Consider the following 17,765-nt stretch of genomic DNA (forward strand, 5'->3'; position numbering starts at 1 on the left):
TGAGACACTGTGGCTATAGGGCCAACCAACAGGACAATGACCCAACACCTCCAGGCTGTGACAGGGCCAACCAACCAACCATAGTATCAGTAGTCAAGTCCTAGTTATAGTGAGCAATAACAGTCTTGTGAGTGTGTAGAGGCCTGGCCAGTAAAATGGGGTCTGAATGGAGGTAATATGTCATGGTGTCTGATTGGTGGTAATATGTCATTGGGTCTGATTGATGGTGATATTGCATGGGGTCTGATTGGTGGTCATATGGCCATGCAGGCAGACACATGATCACTAGCGCTGACTCGGACAGTAGCCTGCAGGACGCACAAAGCTCTCTGTATCTGGGTCACAGGAGCCCACAGGCCTCTGTTCTCTTCCTCTCCTGCCTCTGCTCTGTCGTTCTTCATCCAGCTTCTCTCCTCCACATACTCTCTCAACAGAGGGTAGGAACTGATTGAATATTTCCTTTCAAACCAGGGTAGGAATGGAAGGTTATTTCTTAACAGAGGGTAGGACTGAACCTTCTGTCTCAAAAGAGGATAGGAATTTAGAGTGAGGGAGTTAAAAGGTCTAGCTCTGAGCTAATGGAATAGAATATACTATCTGAATGTCGCTGGGTCACTCTTGCATTTGCGTCCCGTGCCATGGCAACCATAAAAAACACTTTAAAATGAAAATAGATATTCGTCATTTGTTTATACTGAAATGGTTATTAATCACAAAACATAATGTAAGTCCTTCATTACTGCAACACTTTGTGGCAAGGATCATCAACTAGACTCAGCCGCGGGATGATTTCATTCCTTGACCGGATGGTCGGAACACAATTGCTAATAATTTGTAGACTGTAAATTGATTGCAAGAAGCCCAAACAGATATAATATTTGACTCAAACGTAATCATTTCACACCTTGCTTACATTTGTATACAATCATATGCCTCTGTATTATGCGTGGGAATACTTGGGAACAGATTTCCTTCATTAAAATAATTTGGAACTGATTTCCTGGTGTTTTCATTGTCTTTTATGTCCAACAATGAAACTTTAAAAAATGATAATACATCTAAAGTATTCAGGCCCCTTTACTTCTTTCACATTACAGGCTTATTCTAAAATGTATTAAATTGTTTTATTTCCTTATAAATCTGCATACAATACTGCATAATGACAAAGCAAATGCAGGTTTTTAGACATTTTTGTAAATGTTTAAAAAAAAGAAAAATGGAAATATCACATTTACATAGGTATTCAGACCCTTCACTCAGTACTTTGTTGAAGCACCTTTGGTAGCGATTACAGCCTTGAGTCTTCTTGGGTATGATGCTACAAGCGTGGCACACTTGTATTTGGGGAGTTTCTCCCATTCTTCTCTCCAGATCCTCTCAAGCTCTGTCAGGTTGGATGGGGAGCGTTGCTGCACATTCTCTCCAGACATGTTTGATCGGGTTCAAATCTGGGCTCTGGCTGGGCCACTCAAGGACATTCAGAGACTTGTCCTAAAGCCACTCCTGTGTTGTCTTGGCTGTGTTCTTAGGGTCGTTGTCCTGTTGGAAGGTGAATCTTCGCGCCAGTCTGAGGTCCTCAGTGCTCTGGAGCAGGTTTTCATCAAGGATTTCTCTGTACTTTGCTCAGTTCATCTTTCCCTCAATCCTGGCTAGTCTCCCAGTCCCTGTTTTGGTACCCCTCCCCAGATCTGGACCTCGACACAACCCTGTCTCGGAGCTCTATGGACAATTCCTTCGACCTCATGGCTTGTTTTTTTGCTCTGACATGCCATATCAACTGTGGAACCTTATTTAGACAGGTGTGTGCCTTTGCAAATCATGTCCAATCAATTGAATTTACCACAGGTGGACTCCAATAAAGTTGTAGAAACATCTCAAGGATGATCAATGGAAACAGGTTGCACCTGAGCTTAATTTTGAGTCTCATAGCAAAGGGTCTGAATACTTATGTAAATAAGGTATTTCTGTTTTACATTTTCAATACATTTGCAAAAAAAAAAAAAAAAAAAAAAACCAAATAAAACCATTGGGTTATCCCAGTAGCGATGATGTTTTGGGGATTTAGGGATATCTACCTATTATTTTGAAAGCTAGAAAGTAAACAAAGTACTTAATATATTGTATCGATCAATAAAAATAAAAAAGGCTATTAAAATAAAATGTTCTTTCAACAATAACACCTTCAATTTGTCATTGGTGTTACTGTCATTGGTGTTACTTCTCCTACTGGTGGCACAATGTTACAATAATGTTAAAAATGATTTCAAGACTGCAATATTAAGTTCATTTAGAATGGGAAGACGTACCCAAAAATATAGAAAATGTTGTTCATTTTCTCCAAAATGCCATGCCCAAATGCCACCACAATTCAAGATCGACCAAGCTGTTTGGGCGTCACATGGCCTTGGGGTTAAGAGTATTGGGTCAGTATTCAAAAGGTCACTGGTTCAAAAATCCCTGAGCCGACTTTGTAAATAATCTGTCAATGTGCCCTTGAGAAAGGCACTTTACCCTAATTTCTCCTGTAAGTCGCTCTGGATAATAGCATCTGTTAAATCACTCATATGTAAATGTTTAGATGAGTGATAAGATAGTCAGGTATCATCCTTAATTTAGATGGAACCAAAATTGAACTGTGCACTTGACACCCCTGGCACAAGTCCTACATAATCTTGCAACAGCGTCTTGGTTATAGCCTACCGTTGTCACTGTGACTCAAGGACACTACACACAGTCACAATAGCCTAACACAACCTAATAGATTTAATGAACTTTGTCCTCTCCGTTGGAGGCTGCCCAAATTCCCTTAAAAAGCCAAGCTTCTTTAATCCAGTGTCTGTGTATTGCTTTAATCCACTCCTGAATTTGAGCCAGCTAATTGTGTGAACAGTAGGTGTTCAGTTGGATCGCTAGCTAGCTGGTGTGTGTTTGTCATTAGTATGGATGTAGTGTCTGTAAACATTTGAATCATTGTTGGGTAGCAATTACAGGCAATTAAAAGGCTATTATGATGGCACTGAAGGACATCGGAAGTTAATCTGGTCTATCATCACAATAATTAGCCCCTCACTTTCCGATTGGATCTGACGGAGAGAGAAATATGATGGTCTCATACCCCTCCTTTTTTTGTCTTGGGAAAGTCTTCAACTCATCTCTCTCCTCAGATAAAGTATTCAGATCTTCCCAACTTTATTTGTCACGTCTGCATTATCTTACACACGTCTGACTGGAAGCGGATAGATGGATCTTTCTCACTCACATCCCCTTTTCTCCGTTCCCCACACGTCTCTCCATCCATCTCTCTCTCTGACTAGCAGCGGTTGTCAGGGAGAAGACAGTTGTCCGGCTTAAGGGATGGGAACATATCTAACTCCCTATCCTTTCTCTCTCTCTCTCTCTCTCCCTCTTCCCTCTCTCTTTCTCCCCCTAGCAACAGCCAAACTACTGGAGCTTCAAGGTCAGTGCTAAGACTGTTTGTGTTTTAGTGTGAATATGTGTGTCTGTGGATTTGTCTATAATGGGATAAACATTCATAGTGTCTGTGTGTGCATCTGTGTGCTTCTCTACTCCTCATTGTGAGTGTTGCAGTGTTGGCACACACCTCTGAGACTTGTTACTGGTGTAGGAATGCATCTGCTGCTGTATTTTGAGTCCCTCATAGTGGGGCCAAGTCCCAAGTTGAGATCTGTGTGCTGAAATTGGACACACCTAAGTTATGCCTTGATGTCAATGGGAGATTTGTGTGAGAACGTACTTTGCCTGGATCTCAGGTTAGGATTTGGGCCAAAGAGACTTAAAATATCTGTAACATGTAAATCATTAGCCTGATTCGCAACAGTTGTGGTTTACATTCCGTGTACATGAACCAACACGACTGTAGAACAGTTCTGTCTGCAAGGTTTAGGTACTCTTAGTGGACAAAATAAGCATTCTGGCTCAATATGGCTGCTGTGCATCCCCCATGTGGGCGCTACATATTGGTTCCCACATATTCTGTAAAGCCACTATGTAAAGTTGGTACAGAGAATGTAGAATGGAAGGGCTACTGATTCAGTTGAGATGTATTTTTTATTTTTTTGCAAAATGCTATATATGCATTGTTTAGCTGGAATGGGATGTTTGCGTCCTTTATATTTGCCTGTGATATGTGTTTGTATCACCTATCTTAAGATGAATGCACTAACTGTAAGTCACTCTGGATAAGGCAATCTGCTAAATGTTCACATACAGATCTCATATTACTCTGTGGAATTTTGTTTTCTAAACATTGATGTCACAAATGTAGAATTTGTAAATTTCTTCACATTTGACCGTGTAAAACCTAGCAGTGCTACTTATATCTCTGAAACACACCAATCTCTTTCATAATTTCTTTAAACAAATTAAGCCCATTTACCCCCCCCCCGAAATTAAAATGGATATAAAGCGTTTTGGAATTCAACTCTTCATATGAATAATTCCCTATGACAGAGATCTGACTGTTGTGTGTTGCTGACCAAAGAACAAGGCCGGAGAGGAGAACAGAGGAAGGAACAAAGGATGGAAGGGTGTTTGAAGCTCAAATTTCAAAATTTGCATCAAGGGAAGAGTTGATGCTTTCAGAATGAATAGATGGCCAACAAAAGTCTACAGTGTAGAATGGCAGAGTTAGGTATCTTTGTAGCATCTAGACAGAAGCATCCTACACACAGAGGCATTCCATTAGTGTAGTAATCTCTCCGCTACATTTCCACAGTAAATATACAGAATATTTCATCATTTAGTCACAAATGTACTATTTCCTATTTGGATTTCCAATCCCTGCATTCCTAATTTGTATGTCATATAACACCTCCCTACTAATTACATAACTGGTGGTTTCCTCATATGCCAGCAGTCCATTTCCCTCTTATCTCGTTCAATGTCACACACACAAGCTTTATTGAATCCCCCGTTCGCTGTTGGCTCCCAGTTCTAACGGGATTGCTTATCGCTCGCCCTCTCTTCCTCTCAGGGAGGCTGCTGTTCTCACTATTCTGATGCAAGAGAAATCCCTTCAGCAGTGCTCTTAGTGTGTGTTTGTGTCGGTGTGTGTGTCTGTAACGGCCCCTTGCTAGTTTCTTTTGATGTTTCATTGGCTTGCTAGCACTTTACAAGTGCACGTGCATGCACACGTGCACACTGTAGATTCGCATACAAACACGTCTGCATTTACACGGAAGGTGGTTGATGTAAATGTAAATGCATGCACACAGTCACAAGCTATGCACATACAGAAACACACACACACACATCCGCACCAGCAAAATCACAAAATCATTTTGAAGACTCGCCTCCTTCTCACATTCTCTCAGATCCTCTGACAAAACGGAGGGATTGTCTGTCTGTTTAAACTACTCTCCGTGGGGAGGCCATAACATGGATTAATATGCTTGCAGTGCTATCTCTTCTCTCTTTCTGACTGCAAAGACTGCTAGGCAACAACAGAGGAACCGAGGACCTCTGCTGTATAATTCCCTCCCTTTTGCGGTTCCCAGCCCCACTAATACAAACATTAATACCACTGTCTGTCCCTCATAGGCCTCGGTCTGTCTGTCTATCTGGAGTGGGAAAGTAATCAGAGTCCATTGTCTCATCTTCGCCGCCTTACTGTTGAATCAGGCCAGAAAGTCTATGCTATAGTTAAAGTGTGTTCCAAATGGCACCCTATTCCTTACATAGTGCACGGCTTGTAACCAGAGTCCTATGGGCCCGGTCAAAAGTAGTGTACTACGAAGGGAATAGGGTGCCATTTGGAACGTAGCCTTAGAGCCATGTAAAGGCGCTAGCCGTATTCACATGTACAATGAGTCCTTCATCCGATCCAGGTGAAGTCATCATGTCTCCTTCAGAGATACTCACAACAGAAAATGGATTTTATGCAGGGGCTCTTGTTAGGTGTTTTGTAAGTGGCATAGCAAAAAAAATGCAGCTTGAATGTTCTTTGATTGATTGGTTGGGTGATTCATTGGTAGATTGAGTGCTTGATTGATTGATTATTGCACATGATAGGAGGTGAACAGAGGCGACATACAGGTAACTGCTAAAATAAAGGAAGCACCAACATAAAGTGTCAATAGGTGTCACGCCCTGACCTTAGTTATCTATGTTTTATGTATTATTTTGGTCAGGTCAGGGTGTGACGAGGGTGGGCATGTGTGTTTTTGTCCTGTCTAGGGTTTTTGTATATCTATGGGTTTTTTGTATGTCTAGGTAATGTAGGTCTATGGTGGTCTGAATTGGTTCCCAATCAGATGCAGCTGTTTATCGTTGTCTCTGATTGGGGATCCTATTTAGGTTGCCATTTTCCAGTTTGTTATTGTCTGTGTAGTTGCCTGTCAGCACTTGGTTTATAAAGTTTCACGGTCGTTTTGGTAGTTTGTGTAGGGTTCTTTCTTTATTAAAAGAAGCATGTATTCATGTCACACTGCGCCTTGGTCTCATCAATACGACGAACGTGACAATAGGGCATTGGGCCACCACGAGTGGCCAAAGTCGCCAGGAACAGATTCAATGTGCCTTTGCAATGATGCAAGTGTCTGGAGGGATGTGACCACCTTCTTCTATGAGAAATTCCACATTTGGTGTTTTGAAAACAATGTCTCACACACTGCTCCAGAGTCTCCCAAAAGTGTTAAATTGGGTTGAGATCTAGTGACAGACACCCCCCCCCCCCCCCCCCCCCCCCCCTTTAAACCCCCTATGCTCCATTGAGATCCGTCTTTCAAAGTCACTGAGACCTCTTCTAGTCATGGGAGCCAAAATACTGGTCAACTGGGCATGACCCTAAGCGTGATGGGATATTTTAATTTCTTAATCAACTCAGGACCACATGTGGCAGCACCTATTTTCATTACGCTTTGTGTCCCTCATTTACTCAAGTGTTTCCTTTATTTTGGCAGTTACCTGTATGTGCCAGAGACTGTCGATATACTGTAGAGGACAATGGCACCATAAATAGTATATTCTACAATAAACAAAGCTAAAATCACTATGCTGTTGTTCAGTGTCCTGGTTGAATGCACTGGTAAGTGTTACTGCCAAAGGACTGAAATGTAGAAGCAGCATAGTTAGTATATAGTATTTTGACAAGACATTGAGGGGCTTCAGAAACCCTCGATGTCTAAGTGGGGAATATCTGTGATATATTTTTTTCATTTAGCAGACGTTCTTATCCAGTGACTCACAGTAGTAGTTAGTACATACATTTTTACACATACACACACGCGCACACACACACACACGCGCACACACACACGCGCGCACACACACACACACGCACGCACGCACGCACGCACGCACGCACGCACGCACGCACGCACACACACACGCACACACACAACATTGTTTAAAATAGAGGACATCCCTGGACTTGCCATGACACTTGGGGTCCCAGTTAGCAGGCTCAGTAGCTAAAGCATTTGAACAGCTGCTATTGTTGTCCTTGGCTGTCTGAGTGTTGATATGGTGTTGGGTGGAAAATCACTATTCCCTGATCTGACTCTGAGAATGGCCTGTGTTTTGCTGCCCTAAAAGGCTTAGGATGCCTATGGCGGCTATGTTTCCCCTTGCGACCACCTGCAGGAAATGCAAACGTGTAGTGCAGGGCTCCCCAACTGGCGGTCCGCGGGCCGATATGGCCCACATATGGTTATATATGGTCCCCCAAGTTTTCTGAACAAAAAATTTACATTTTTTAAAATTCTATATTTTTTTATTGTTGGACATAAAAGGCTGTAAAAACACCAGGAAATCAGCTCCAAGTGATTTTAATTTAAGAAATCTGTTCCCACGCATGATAGAGAGAAACATGTGATCGTATATAAATGTAAGCAAGGTTTGAAATTCTTATGTTTTAGTCAAACATGTCTGTTTGTGCTTCTTGCGGACAATTTGCCGTCAACACATTATTTGTAGTTATGTTTCGGCCCCCCGACCGACCATCCGCCCAAGAAAAAATTGGCCCACTGCTGATCATGCTTCGCTATGATCTGCCAAGACAGAGAGAGTATGTTTGGTGCATAAATGGCTTCTAAAATGTGTAATTTCCACTTTTACATTTCAGACTTCATTTGCCCAAACAAAAAATATATAAACCTTTACAAAAATGTCCATTCATTATAATCCACATAATAATTCACATCTCCTGTTGCTGCAGGATTATTTTCCTGCTGTAGCAAACTGGCTCAAATTAAGATCCTACATCTGTATCCTGTGGCACGTGGCCAGAATCACTTATCGGCACACTTCGCTATGATCTGCCAAGACAGAGAGAGGATGTTTGGTGCATAAATTAATAATAATTTAATGAGGACTTAAGGACTTTCTTTTAAACTGGAGAAGCTAAATTAAAATCCTTAGAAAAGTTCTCCCAATGCTTCGTTATATAATTGTACTTAGACTGAGGTTACATGAGGTGGGATCGGTTTCATGTATACAACTCTCTCACAAGGATTGGATACAAGGACACAACTAGCTTGAGGGTGATTGTCCAAGGGTGGAGGGGGATTGTCCACGATATTCCCACAAAGGAAACACTGACTATTATTGTACATTAGATGATTAGAGTATGCTGGTCAAACCTGTGCTCATACTCACATCCTTGAGGTCAAAGGTTCCCCAATTACAGAGCTCACTGGAAAAGTATGCCAGGACTGCAGGGTAGCAATGCCCATGAAATTGCCCGAGATCCACAGGGGGGGGGGGGGGGGGGGGACAGGCGCGGGACACAGCTATACAATGCTACCTTATCAATCATCACATATTCTACTTATTGGTCTGAGAGAATCCACTTTGGGTAAGCCAGCCAATCGGTGGTGAGAAAAAGGGAATGACGTCATGGGGTAGTGATGGTTGGACAGACAGGACTTAGGGGAGCAGTAAGATAGCCAGGTGAAGGATGATCAAACAGACCCTCAAAGAACTACACAGCAGTACGTGAGAGAGAGAGAACCTAATTCCATTCTGATAGAGACTTGGGGCAGTAGAGATACAGTACAGAGATTGATAGAGACGTAGGATTGTGAAGAAGTAGTTTGAGACAGTTAACAGTTTGAGACCTGTAGTCATACAGAGAACCCCAGTAAGGGACACAGAGGTAAGAAATGAATGTGCACATGAGTGACACTTTCTCACTGCTTCTAAACGTATCACTAAACGTGTTGCCTGTTATTGGACAAATGATTGACTCCCAGTTATATTGCTTATATGGTTGTCCAGTGTCATACATTTGATAGTTTGGGTACTTTCTCTTTGTAATGGAAGCTGTGTCTACTGTCTGCATAGTTCCTCTCGTTGACACAGATAACACTGCTCCATGACTGATGTTTTACGCAAAAGACCATGAGATCTCCAGTAAAGATTACCCAGCCTTAGCGAGAGTCAGGTGAGAGAAGCACTGTCATAAACCAAGAGAGAATCCATGAGACAGAATGGCCTTCCAAGACATAAAGGAGGTAATGAGTTCTTAAAAATAATGCCTTCCTAAGCCTTCCTAAGGCTGTTGACATGATGACAAAACGCTGTGATAACGGGTCATAAGAATTGACGACAACCAAACGGACTTATAACAGCGTGACAGGCTCAGAAGAAGTTATAGATTTTTTTTTTTGCCGGGGTCCAATTATCCTCATTGGATGGAGAACTTTATTACAGTATCTATCCAAGTTTAATTGCACAGGCAGAAACATGGTCATGATTATCGAGGGCATAGGTGGAATTGGAAAAATATGCACTCCTGTGAAATGTCCAGGCATTCTGCAAAAGAAATATGTATTTATATTCCCCCCAGAGATTTTCACTTTGGAAACCACATTCCCAGGCGTTCTTCGCCAATTCCACCATCTCCTCCCTTGGATTGTGCTATTGAAGAAGATGGAGGTGGGGGAGTTTATTGGGCATTACCCTAGAGAAAATGTCAGCTCGTAATGTAGACAGACACAGCGGGAATAAAACATGGGCATACAGAGCGCAGTCAAGCTTGTCTTCTGGTTCCCAGGAGCGCACGGAGAGGAGCCCTGCCCTCTGAGCCCTGCCCTCTGAGCCCTGCCCTCTGAGCCTTTCCACAGCTGCTGCCTGCACACTGAAATGAGAACTAATTAGGAAAGAGCCGACAGGAAGTCAACCATCATGTTGCACTTTACGACTTTTCCTCTCATTCTCTGCTTAAGTCTCTCTCGCTTGGTCTCAGAATCTGTCTTCCTCCTTTTGCCTCTCTCTGTCTCTCCTCTCGCTTTCTCTCTCTTTCTTTCTCTCGCTCTCATCTCTCTTTTTCTCTATTTCTCTATTTCTCTCTTTCTATCTTCCTTTTTTCTTTCTTTCTTTCTCTTTCTTTCTTTCTTTCTTTCTTTCTTTCTCACTCTCTCACTCTCTCTCTCGTTATCTCACTCACTCACTCTCTCTCTCTCTCTCTCTCTCTCTCTCTCTCGTTATCTCTCTCTCTCTTTCTCTCTCTCTCTCTCTTTCTCTCTCACACACCTTCTCTCCTGCTCCCTCCATCCTCGCTCTACAGCTGACTAACCACAAACTTTGTAATTCCCTCATGCCACCAACTTCTCTTCTCAACAGCTTGATGCTTGTGGGATGTTAGAAGCAGAAGGTGCACTGCTTCTGGTTGACACACAGTCCATAAATCTCAACACAAATGAGGGGCACCACTCGCAATCCGTCATCCTGCTCAATTCGTGACGAGTGTGTGTGTATGTACATTTTGTGTGTGTGTGTGTGTGTGTGTGTGTGTGTGTGTGTGTGTGTGTGTGTGAGCATACCCCCATGTGCAGTTTGGGTGTGCCTATTGCACGAACAACAAATCAAAGCAATGGTGGCGTTTGGGGAGACAACAGATGCATAACTGAATGTGAGCAGTATTCACAGAGCACTGTGGGAGCTCATTACTGTAGTCTTTGGGCTGGAAAATATCTGTCGGTAGGGATTCATTATAAACAACCTGCTCTAGCAGCTCCTGCCGCGCACAGCTGTAACAAGAGGTCCTCTTCCTCATCCCCACTTTTCCTCACGTCTTCATCATCTTATCTTCTCTCTGTGGTTTAAATTGGGTAGGTGAAGTCTGAAGGCTCAGTGGTCACCTGCATTTCAATGGAAGTCTGTCTAGCTAGTGTTCTGCTAGCTTCGTTTGTTAGCATTAGCATAACTAGAGTTATGTTGGTTCCTCTAATTCTCTGTAGAGTGGATACTGGTGAATCTGGCACTTAACCACCTAAGACCACATAATTTACATAGCATTAATATTAGATAGGCCTATTTATATCGCTCCATTTCTTAATGTAAATTGTTTCTTGGCTAGTGTGCACTCAAAATGAATTCAACAAGTTTAACTCCTCAGCTCACACTTAAATACATTTGTTTGAAGCTTTGTAAAATATGTTTATTACAACAGTTTTGGTGGCTGCGTTGTCATTATGTTTTATGCAGTTGACTCACCCCGAGGAAACAGCTGTGCTGTTGTATCTTTGTCTAGGATTGTTTTAAGAGACAATTTAACACTGGATCATTTATTTTATACTGTTTTTTTCCCACGGTGTATACTTATACTGTAATCTGCACACTGCAGTAGTAGATGTGTACGCGACCAATAAACTTTGATTTGATTTTGTTGTCTTCTGGTTTTATCTTGTTTTATGCAATTCTCTTGTTTTGGCTATTATTGTAGTTGTCGTTTTCCAGTGGTTGACTTGTTTTGTCTGAGTTTGTGGTTGTCTTTTTCCAGTGGTTGACTTGTTTTGTCTGTTATTGTAGTTGTCTTTTTCCAGTGGTTGACTTGTTTTTGTCTGAGTTTGTGGTTGTCTTTTTGCAGTGGTTGACTTGTTTTGTATGAGTTTGTGGTTGTCTTTTTGCTTTGGTGGTTGACTATGTTTGTCTGTGTTCATTGTCACAGCAGCTGTGTGTTTTTGCTGTGGTGGTCGGGTGGTTTTAAGTGTTGATTGATACAATCTGTCTCTCCTTCTATCCCATAGGCCCGAACCCCCCGTGTGATCCGACGCAACCCCGACCAGCCGGCTCTAGCCGACCAGGCCAGCAGGGTGTCCTTTGCCTCGGCTGAGAGTCTGGAAACCATGTCTGAGGCCGACGTTCCCCTCGGGTTCAACCGCATGAACCGCCTCCGCCAGAGCCTCCCCCTGGCACGCTCATCCAGCCAGGCCAAGCTCCGTGCGCCAGGTCAGAACATAATGGTCATGTCACGCTCATATCACAGTCTTATTGACCACAATCATAACAACAAGTCATCTGTACCATCTTTGGGGTTGCAGGCAGGTTCACTCTGAAGGAAGTTCTATTCATATAGGAGAATGAGGATCACATTCATGAGGATGTTTCTCAAGTTTATACTTGATTCTATTTAGAATTCGTCACTGATTGTCCCAAATGAATTTAGAAAATGTCCCAGTAGACAGATGAGATTATTGTGATTGTGCCCTCTCTGCCCTCTGTCGTGTGTGTGTTTGTTGAGGTATTATAGTCAAATGAATCTCAATCCTCTCCTCTCCTCTCCTCTCCTCTCCTCTCCTCTCCTCTCCTCTCCTCTCCTCTCCTCTCCTCTCCTCTCCTCTCCTCTCCTCTCCTCCTTCCTCCCTCCTTCCCCTCAGGCATTCTCTTCCTCCAGCTGGGCGAGGAGACGAGGCGGGTGCACCTGACCCACGAGCTGACCAGTCTGGAGACCCTGAGAGCCCTCATTGTCCACATGTTTCCCCAGAGGCTGACCATGGCAATGTTAAGGTGGCTTTATCACACTTTAGTAGAACGCTTTGTTGTAAAGGCTACATAACACTGTCATAAGAATGACATAACAATGACATAGACGGTGTAATAAACAATCAAGACAACTGGTGTCACCTTATGATAGCTGATTTTTAGCTAAGATAACATCTGATTAATTAGCTGGCAAGCTAAAGATGAATTCAATGAAATGAAACAAAAACAATCCTTATTATGTCATTACCAAACAATAAGTGGCCTGTTGAATTGTAAATGCTCGGGTGTCAATGCCCATGTTCAGGTGCCCCAGCACGGCCCTGCTGATTAAGGATGAGGCCCGTAACGTATTCTATGAGCTGGAGGACCCACGAGACGTACAGGACCGCTGTGTCATCAAGATCTACTGTAAGGAGCCTGTCTACGGCACCTACCCCGGACACCACAACCCACATCTGGCCAACGGAGACCTCCGGGTGAGTGTAAAGGGGGAGGTGTGTGTGTGTGTGTCTGTGTGTGTGTGTGTTTGTGAGTGGGAGTTATTTGTGTGTATCTGTGTCTGTCTCTCTCTCTCCCTCCCTCTTTCTCTCTTGTCTGTCTGTCTGTCTGTCTGTCTGTCTGTCTGTCTGTCTGTCTGTCTGTCTGTCTGTCTGTCTGTCTGTCTGTCTGTCTCTCTCTCTCTCTCTCTCTCTCTGTCCATCTGTATGTGTGGGCCTTGCTTGCCATGAGGAATTGTGATCCCTAAAGGTTTAACCGACCTCAGCAAGCTCTCTACCGAATTGAAAGCAAACACTGAGCCCAAGTACTCCTTCACCCCAAATAACATATTTGCAGCTACTCATGCTGTTCTGACAGTGATATTATGTTGTTTAGTAATGGAAAAATGAGTAGCTATTAATCAACCTACTGGAGCACAAATGAAACTCAGCCAGTCTCTATTAAATAAGTCTGCATGAATGAGTAATATGATACTACAACAGTAGCACTGTTTTTGAATCCACACTGACCTGTTTCCCTCCAAGGCAAAAAAGGCTATTTGCTGACTGATAATGTTGTATAATATTGTACATACACAGTTGTTCTCAAATGGTGTGTCAGCTAGAGACATGGCTTTGTGTATTTCATCAGACACTAAAAAGTGATTTAGACGACAACTCAAACCGTTTGGGAAACGCTGGAATACACCATGGAGAATTGGCGTTGTCACTAGACATGCGCAGAAAAGAATGCGATAAAAAGTGAGAATGGAACTTGAAGCTCTTGACCCGCTCCACTACAGCCCCTTTGATGTGTACCGGGGCGTGCTCACACCTCTGTTTCCTGTCGTCCACGATCAGCTCCTTTGTCTTACTGACGTTGAGGGAGAGGTTGCTGGTGTCTGACCTCCTCCCTGTGGGCTGCCTCATCATCGTCAGTGATCAGTCCTACCACCGTCGTGTCGTCAGCAAACTTGATGATGGTGTTGGAGTCGCGTGTGGCCACATGGTCGTGGGTGAATAGGGAGTACAGGAGGCGACTAAGCAAAACAGCCCATATGTGTTGTTGCCTACCCTCACCACCTGGAAGCGGCCTGTCAGGAAGTCCCGGATCCAGTTGCAGAAGGAGGTGTTCAGTCCCAGGGTCCCGAGCTTAGTCATGGGTTTAGAGAGGACTATGGTGTTGAATGCTGAGCTGTAATCTACAGTATAAACAGCATTCTTACATAGGTATTTATTTTGTCCAGGTGGGTGAGGGCGGTGTTGAGTGCAATAGATATGGCATCATCTGTGGATCTGATGAGGCGGTATGCGAATTGGAATGGGTCCAGGGTGTTTGTGATGATCCTGTTGATGTGAGCCATGACCAGCCTCTCAAATCATTTCATGGCTATAGATGTGAGTGCTGTGGGACAATAGTAATTTAGACAGGTTACCTTGGCGTTATTCAGCATGAGGACTGTGTTGGTCTGCTTAAAACAAGTTGGTATTACACACCGGGTCCATGGCTTCTGGTTGGGGTATGTACGGTCACTGTGGGGACGACTTCGTCGATGCACTTATTTATTAAGCTGGTGACTGATGTGGTAAACTCCTCCATGTTATCGGATTAATCGAAACAGTCCTGTAGCTTAGCATCCGCTTCATTAGACCACTTCCGTATTGGGCGTGTCACTGGTACTTCCTGTTTGAATTTCTGCTTGTAAGCAGGAGGATAGACTTATGGTCTGATTTGCCAAAGGGAGGGCGAGGGAGGACCTTGAATGTATTTCTCTGTGTGGTGTAAATGTGATTTAAAGTTTTGTTTCCTCTAGTTGCACAGGTGACATGATGGAAAAAATTAGGTAAAATGGATTTCAGTTTCCCTCTGAATTGTGCATTTTCTTGATTTCGTATGGCCCTATACAGCTCGTTGAGTGCGGCCTTCGTGCCAGTATCAGTTTGCGGTGGTAAATAGACAGCTACGAAAAATATAGATGAAAACTCTCTTGGTAAATAGTATGGTCTGCAGCTTATCATGAGGTATTCTCAGGAGAGCAAAAACTCGAAACGTCCTTAACATTAGAGCTCACTCCGCAGCTGTTGTAAACAAAGAGACACACCCTTCCTCCCTTCCGGTCTTGACGGCGCATAGAAAAACTAGAAGGATGTATATTTATGTCCTCGTTCAGCCACAACTCTGCGAAACATAGGATATTACATAGGATCCCTCTTATCCCCCAGCAAATAAACCCAAGGTGAAGTGGGCCATACATGAGCCAGCAGAGCAGATTACAGACTGTAAACCATGACGGTACCACCGAGTAGCGCTGCACAGAGACAGGGAGGATATAGAGGGACAAAATGGATTGGATGACAGGGCTTAGCGGAGGTTGATTGGCAGGTTGGTTGGCGCTGAGGAGAGGGGTTAGAGTAGTGTGAGGAGATACAGTGAAGCTGTGCTCTGCTGTGGTCTATGACGGGGATTGTGTGACAGTGGGGCTCAGGGATCCTGTCCGAGAAGTCGTGGTTCGCCCCTCGCTAGTCAGTCACAGCTAGTGGGATTATTTTTTGTATGTATGGAGGCACTTGCATCTACAGGCGGTATTGTAGATGGTGGAGATTTAAAAAATAAATACGTGTTTATTTAACTAGGCAAGTCAGTTAAGAACAAAGGTGCCCCAGTCATTTCTCCAGTGTGTGTAGAGCACAGGGGTCTCTAAGGTGCCACTGACCTCCTGTGGCGTAGCATCCATGGGGGGCTGCTATTGTCTTGTCAGGAAGGCTATTATATTTAAAGAGCCCAGGGGGTCATTAACTCAGGTTGGTTTTCAAGCTGCATCCAATTATGTGCAATTTTCTTTTGAATCACCAGTAATATTGTATTGTATAGTATTGTAAGGTATTTTATTCAACTTCACACTTCTTCTATTCTGAGTATGTCTATCGTTCCTCTCTTCCTCCAATGACAGAGGGAGATGGTGTACACGCCCCAGCATGATTCTCCGTCCAACCGTCGCCTCAGCAATGCCCCCGCCTCCTCCTCCGCCTCGACCCCCTCCAGCTCCCCGTCCCGCGTCCGTCTCCTCTACAGTGGCGGTGGCCGTCCATCCTCCTATGCCGGGCAACCTCACCTCCAGCATCACCCCCACACCCACTCCCTCCCCCACCCCCACCACCTCTTGCCTGGGGGCCAGATGGCGGCCCACCACCACCCGCAGCAGCATCACCCCCAGCAGCTCCAACCCCAGCACCACCATCTCCAGCACCATGCCCAGGCTAGCTTCTCCCCCAGTGCCATCCTGGAGCGGAGGGACGTGAAGCCCGATGAGGAGGTCCACGGTATTGGCTCCAGAAGCATGGTGCTCCTGCGGGGCGATGGAGGGGGGATCTATGCCGACCCCTATTCCCTGGGCCAGGAAGGGGGTCGGCTTAGTCTGGCTGGCCCCCACTCTCCCCTACCCCCGAGGGGGGATCCCTATGGCTCTCTCTACCGACGAGGAGGAGGTGGTGGTGGAGGGTTGGGACCCGGCTCTGTGCGCTCCCTCACTTCCTACTCGGCGGCGGCTCTGCAGGGAGAGCTGATGGACAGCGGCATCCTATACAGGCCTGGAGGCCCGCTGTATAATGATGCTGCCTACGCCGCGTCCATGTTGGCCATGGGTTTCCGGGTGCCACCCCCCTCGTCCCCGCAGAAGATCCCTGACATGAGGGACTCGTATTTGGGCACCATGCCCGGCCGGGGCTCCCCTGGGAGGCAGACCCTGCGGAGGGACTCGGTGTCTTCCTCCGTGTTTGGGGAAAGTGCCAAAGCTAGGGGTCAGGGGTCAGGGTTGGGGTCAGATCAGCTGTGTCTGATGGCTGGACCTGGAGGGGAGGGCGGTGGTTTCAGTTCAGCACCAGGTTTTAGTTCACCTCTACCAGGCAACGAAACCGAGACCAGGTGAGAGAGAGAGTGTGTGTGTGTGTGTGTGTGTGTGTGTGTGTGTGTGTGTGTGTGTGTGTGTGTGTGTGTTTCGTGTGTCTGTGATGGGTATTTTGTGTGTTTCTGAACTTACTCATACCCTATGTGTTTCACTGCTAAGGGGGCGCATGGAGGTCATGGAGAAACAGATAGCCAGTCTGACTGGTCTACTCCAGACTGTTCTGACCAGGGGACCAGAGGCAGATAGCCCGTAAGGCACACACACACACACACACACACACACACACAAACACACACACAACATTCACACAGAGTGGGGACCTTTAACTTATTTAGTCTTTTTCAGGGATAAGATCGAGACGTCCAGTGACTGCTCGGGAACAGACAGTAAGTATCAACTGAAAACAGAACAAATATACATTCACTTTCCCTGTGTCCCATTGACGTGGCAATATAAAGGGTAAGGGTGGCAGAGCATCGTAAATGTTCTGTAGCTGAACTGCTCATGTGACTAAAGTGTGTATTGGTTTTTGTTAGTAATGTGTGCCGTGCTTCTTGTGCCTTATTTTAGCTGGACGGTTAAAAAAAAAGAAAGGTATCTTCTTGTCCAAAGTCCTTGTCTTTTCCCTCCCTCTGTGTCTCTATGACAAATTCCTTCC

At 44.6% G+C, this 17,765-nt stretch overlaps 1 protein-coding gene across 1 annotated transcript in view; it reads left to right on the plus strand.

Moving 5' to 3' along the window:
- LOC110492842 (SRC kinase signaling inhibitor 1) overlaps window positions 1-17,765 on the plus strand; it is a 66,784-nt gene that overhangs the window by 21,823 nt on the left and 27,196 nt on the right. Inside the window, exons 4-11 of the mRNA XM_036945876.1 lie at window positions 3,431-3,457; window positions 11,991-12,192; window positions 12,621-12,750; window positions 13,031-13,202; window positions 16,154-17,124; window positions 17,267-17,356; window positions 17,453-17,493; window positions 17,678-17,701. Coding sequence (XP_036801771.1) covers window positions 3,431-3,457; window positions 11,991-12,192; window positions 12,621-12,750; window positions 13,031-13,202; window positions 16,154-17,124; window positions 17,267-17,356; window positions 17,453-17,493; window positions 17,678-17,701 — 1,657 coding nt within the window. The remainder of the gene's footprint in view (window positions 1-3,430; window positions 3,458-11,990; window positions 12,193-12,620; window positions 12,751-13,030; window positions 13,203-16,153; window positions 17,125-17,266; window positions 17,357-17,452; window positions 17,494-17,677; window positions 17,702-17,765) is intronic.

The sequence above is a fragment of the Oncorhynchus mykiss genome, chromosome 16, assembly GCF_013265735.2.
Source record: "Oncorhynchus mykiss isolate Arlee chromosome 16, USDA_OmykA_1.1, whole genome shotgun sequence".
In the NCBI taxonomy this organism is placed as follows: Eukaryota; Metazoa; Chordata; class Actinopteri; order Salmoniformes; family Salmonidae; genus Oncorhynchus; species Oncorhynchus mykiss.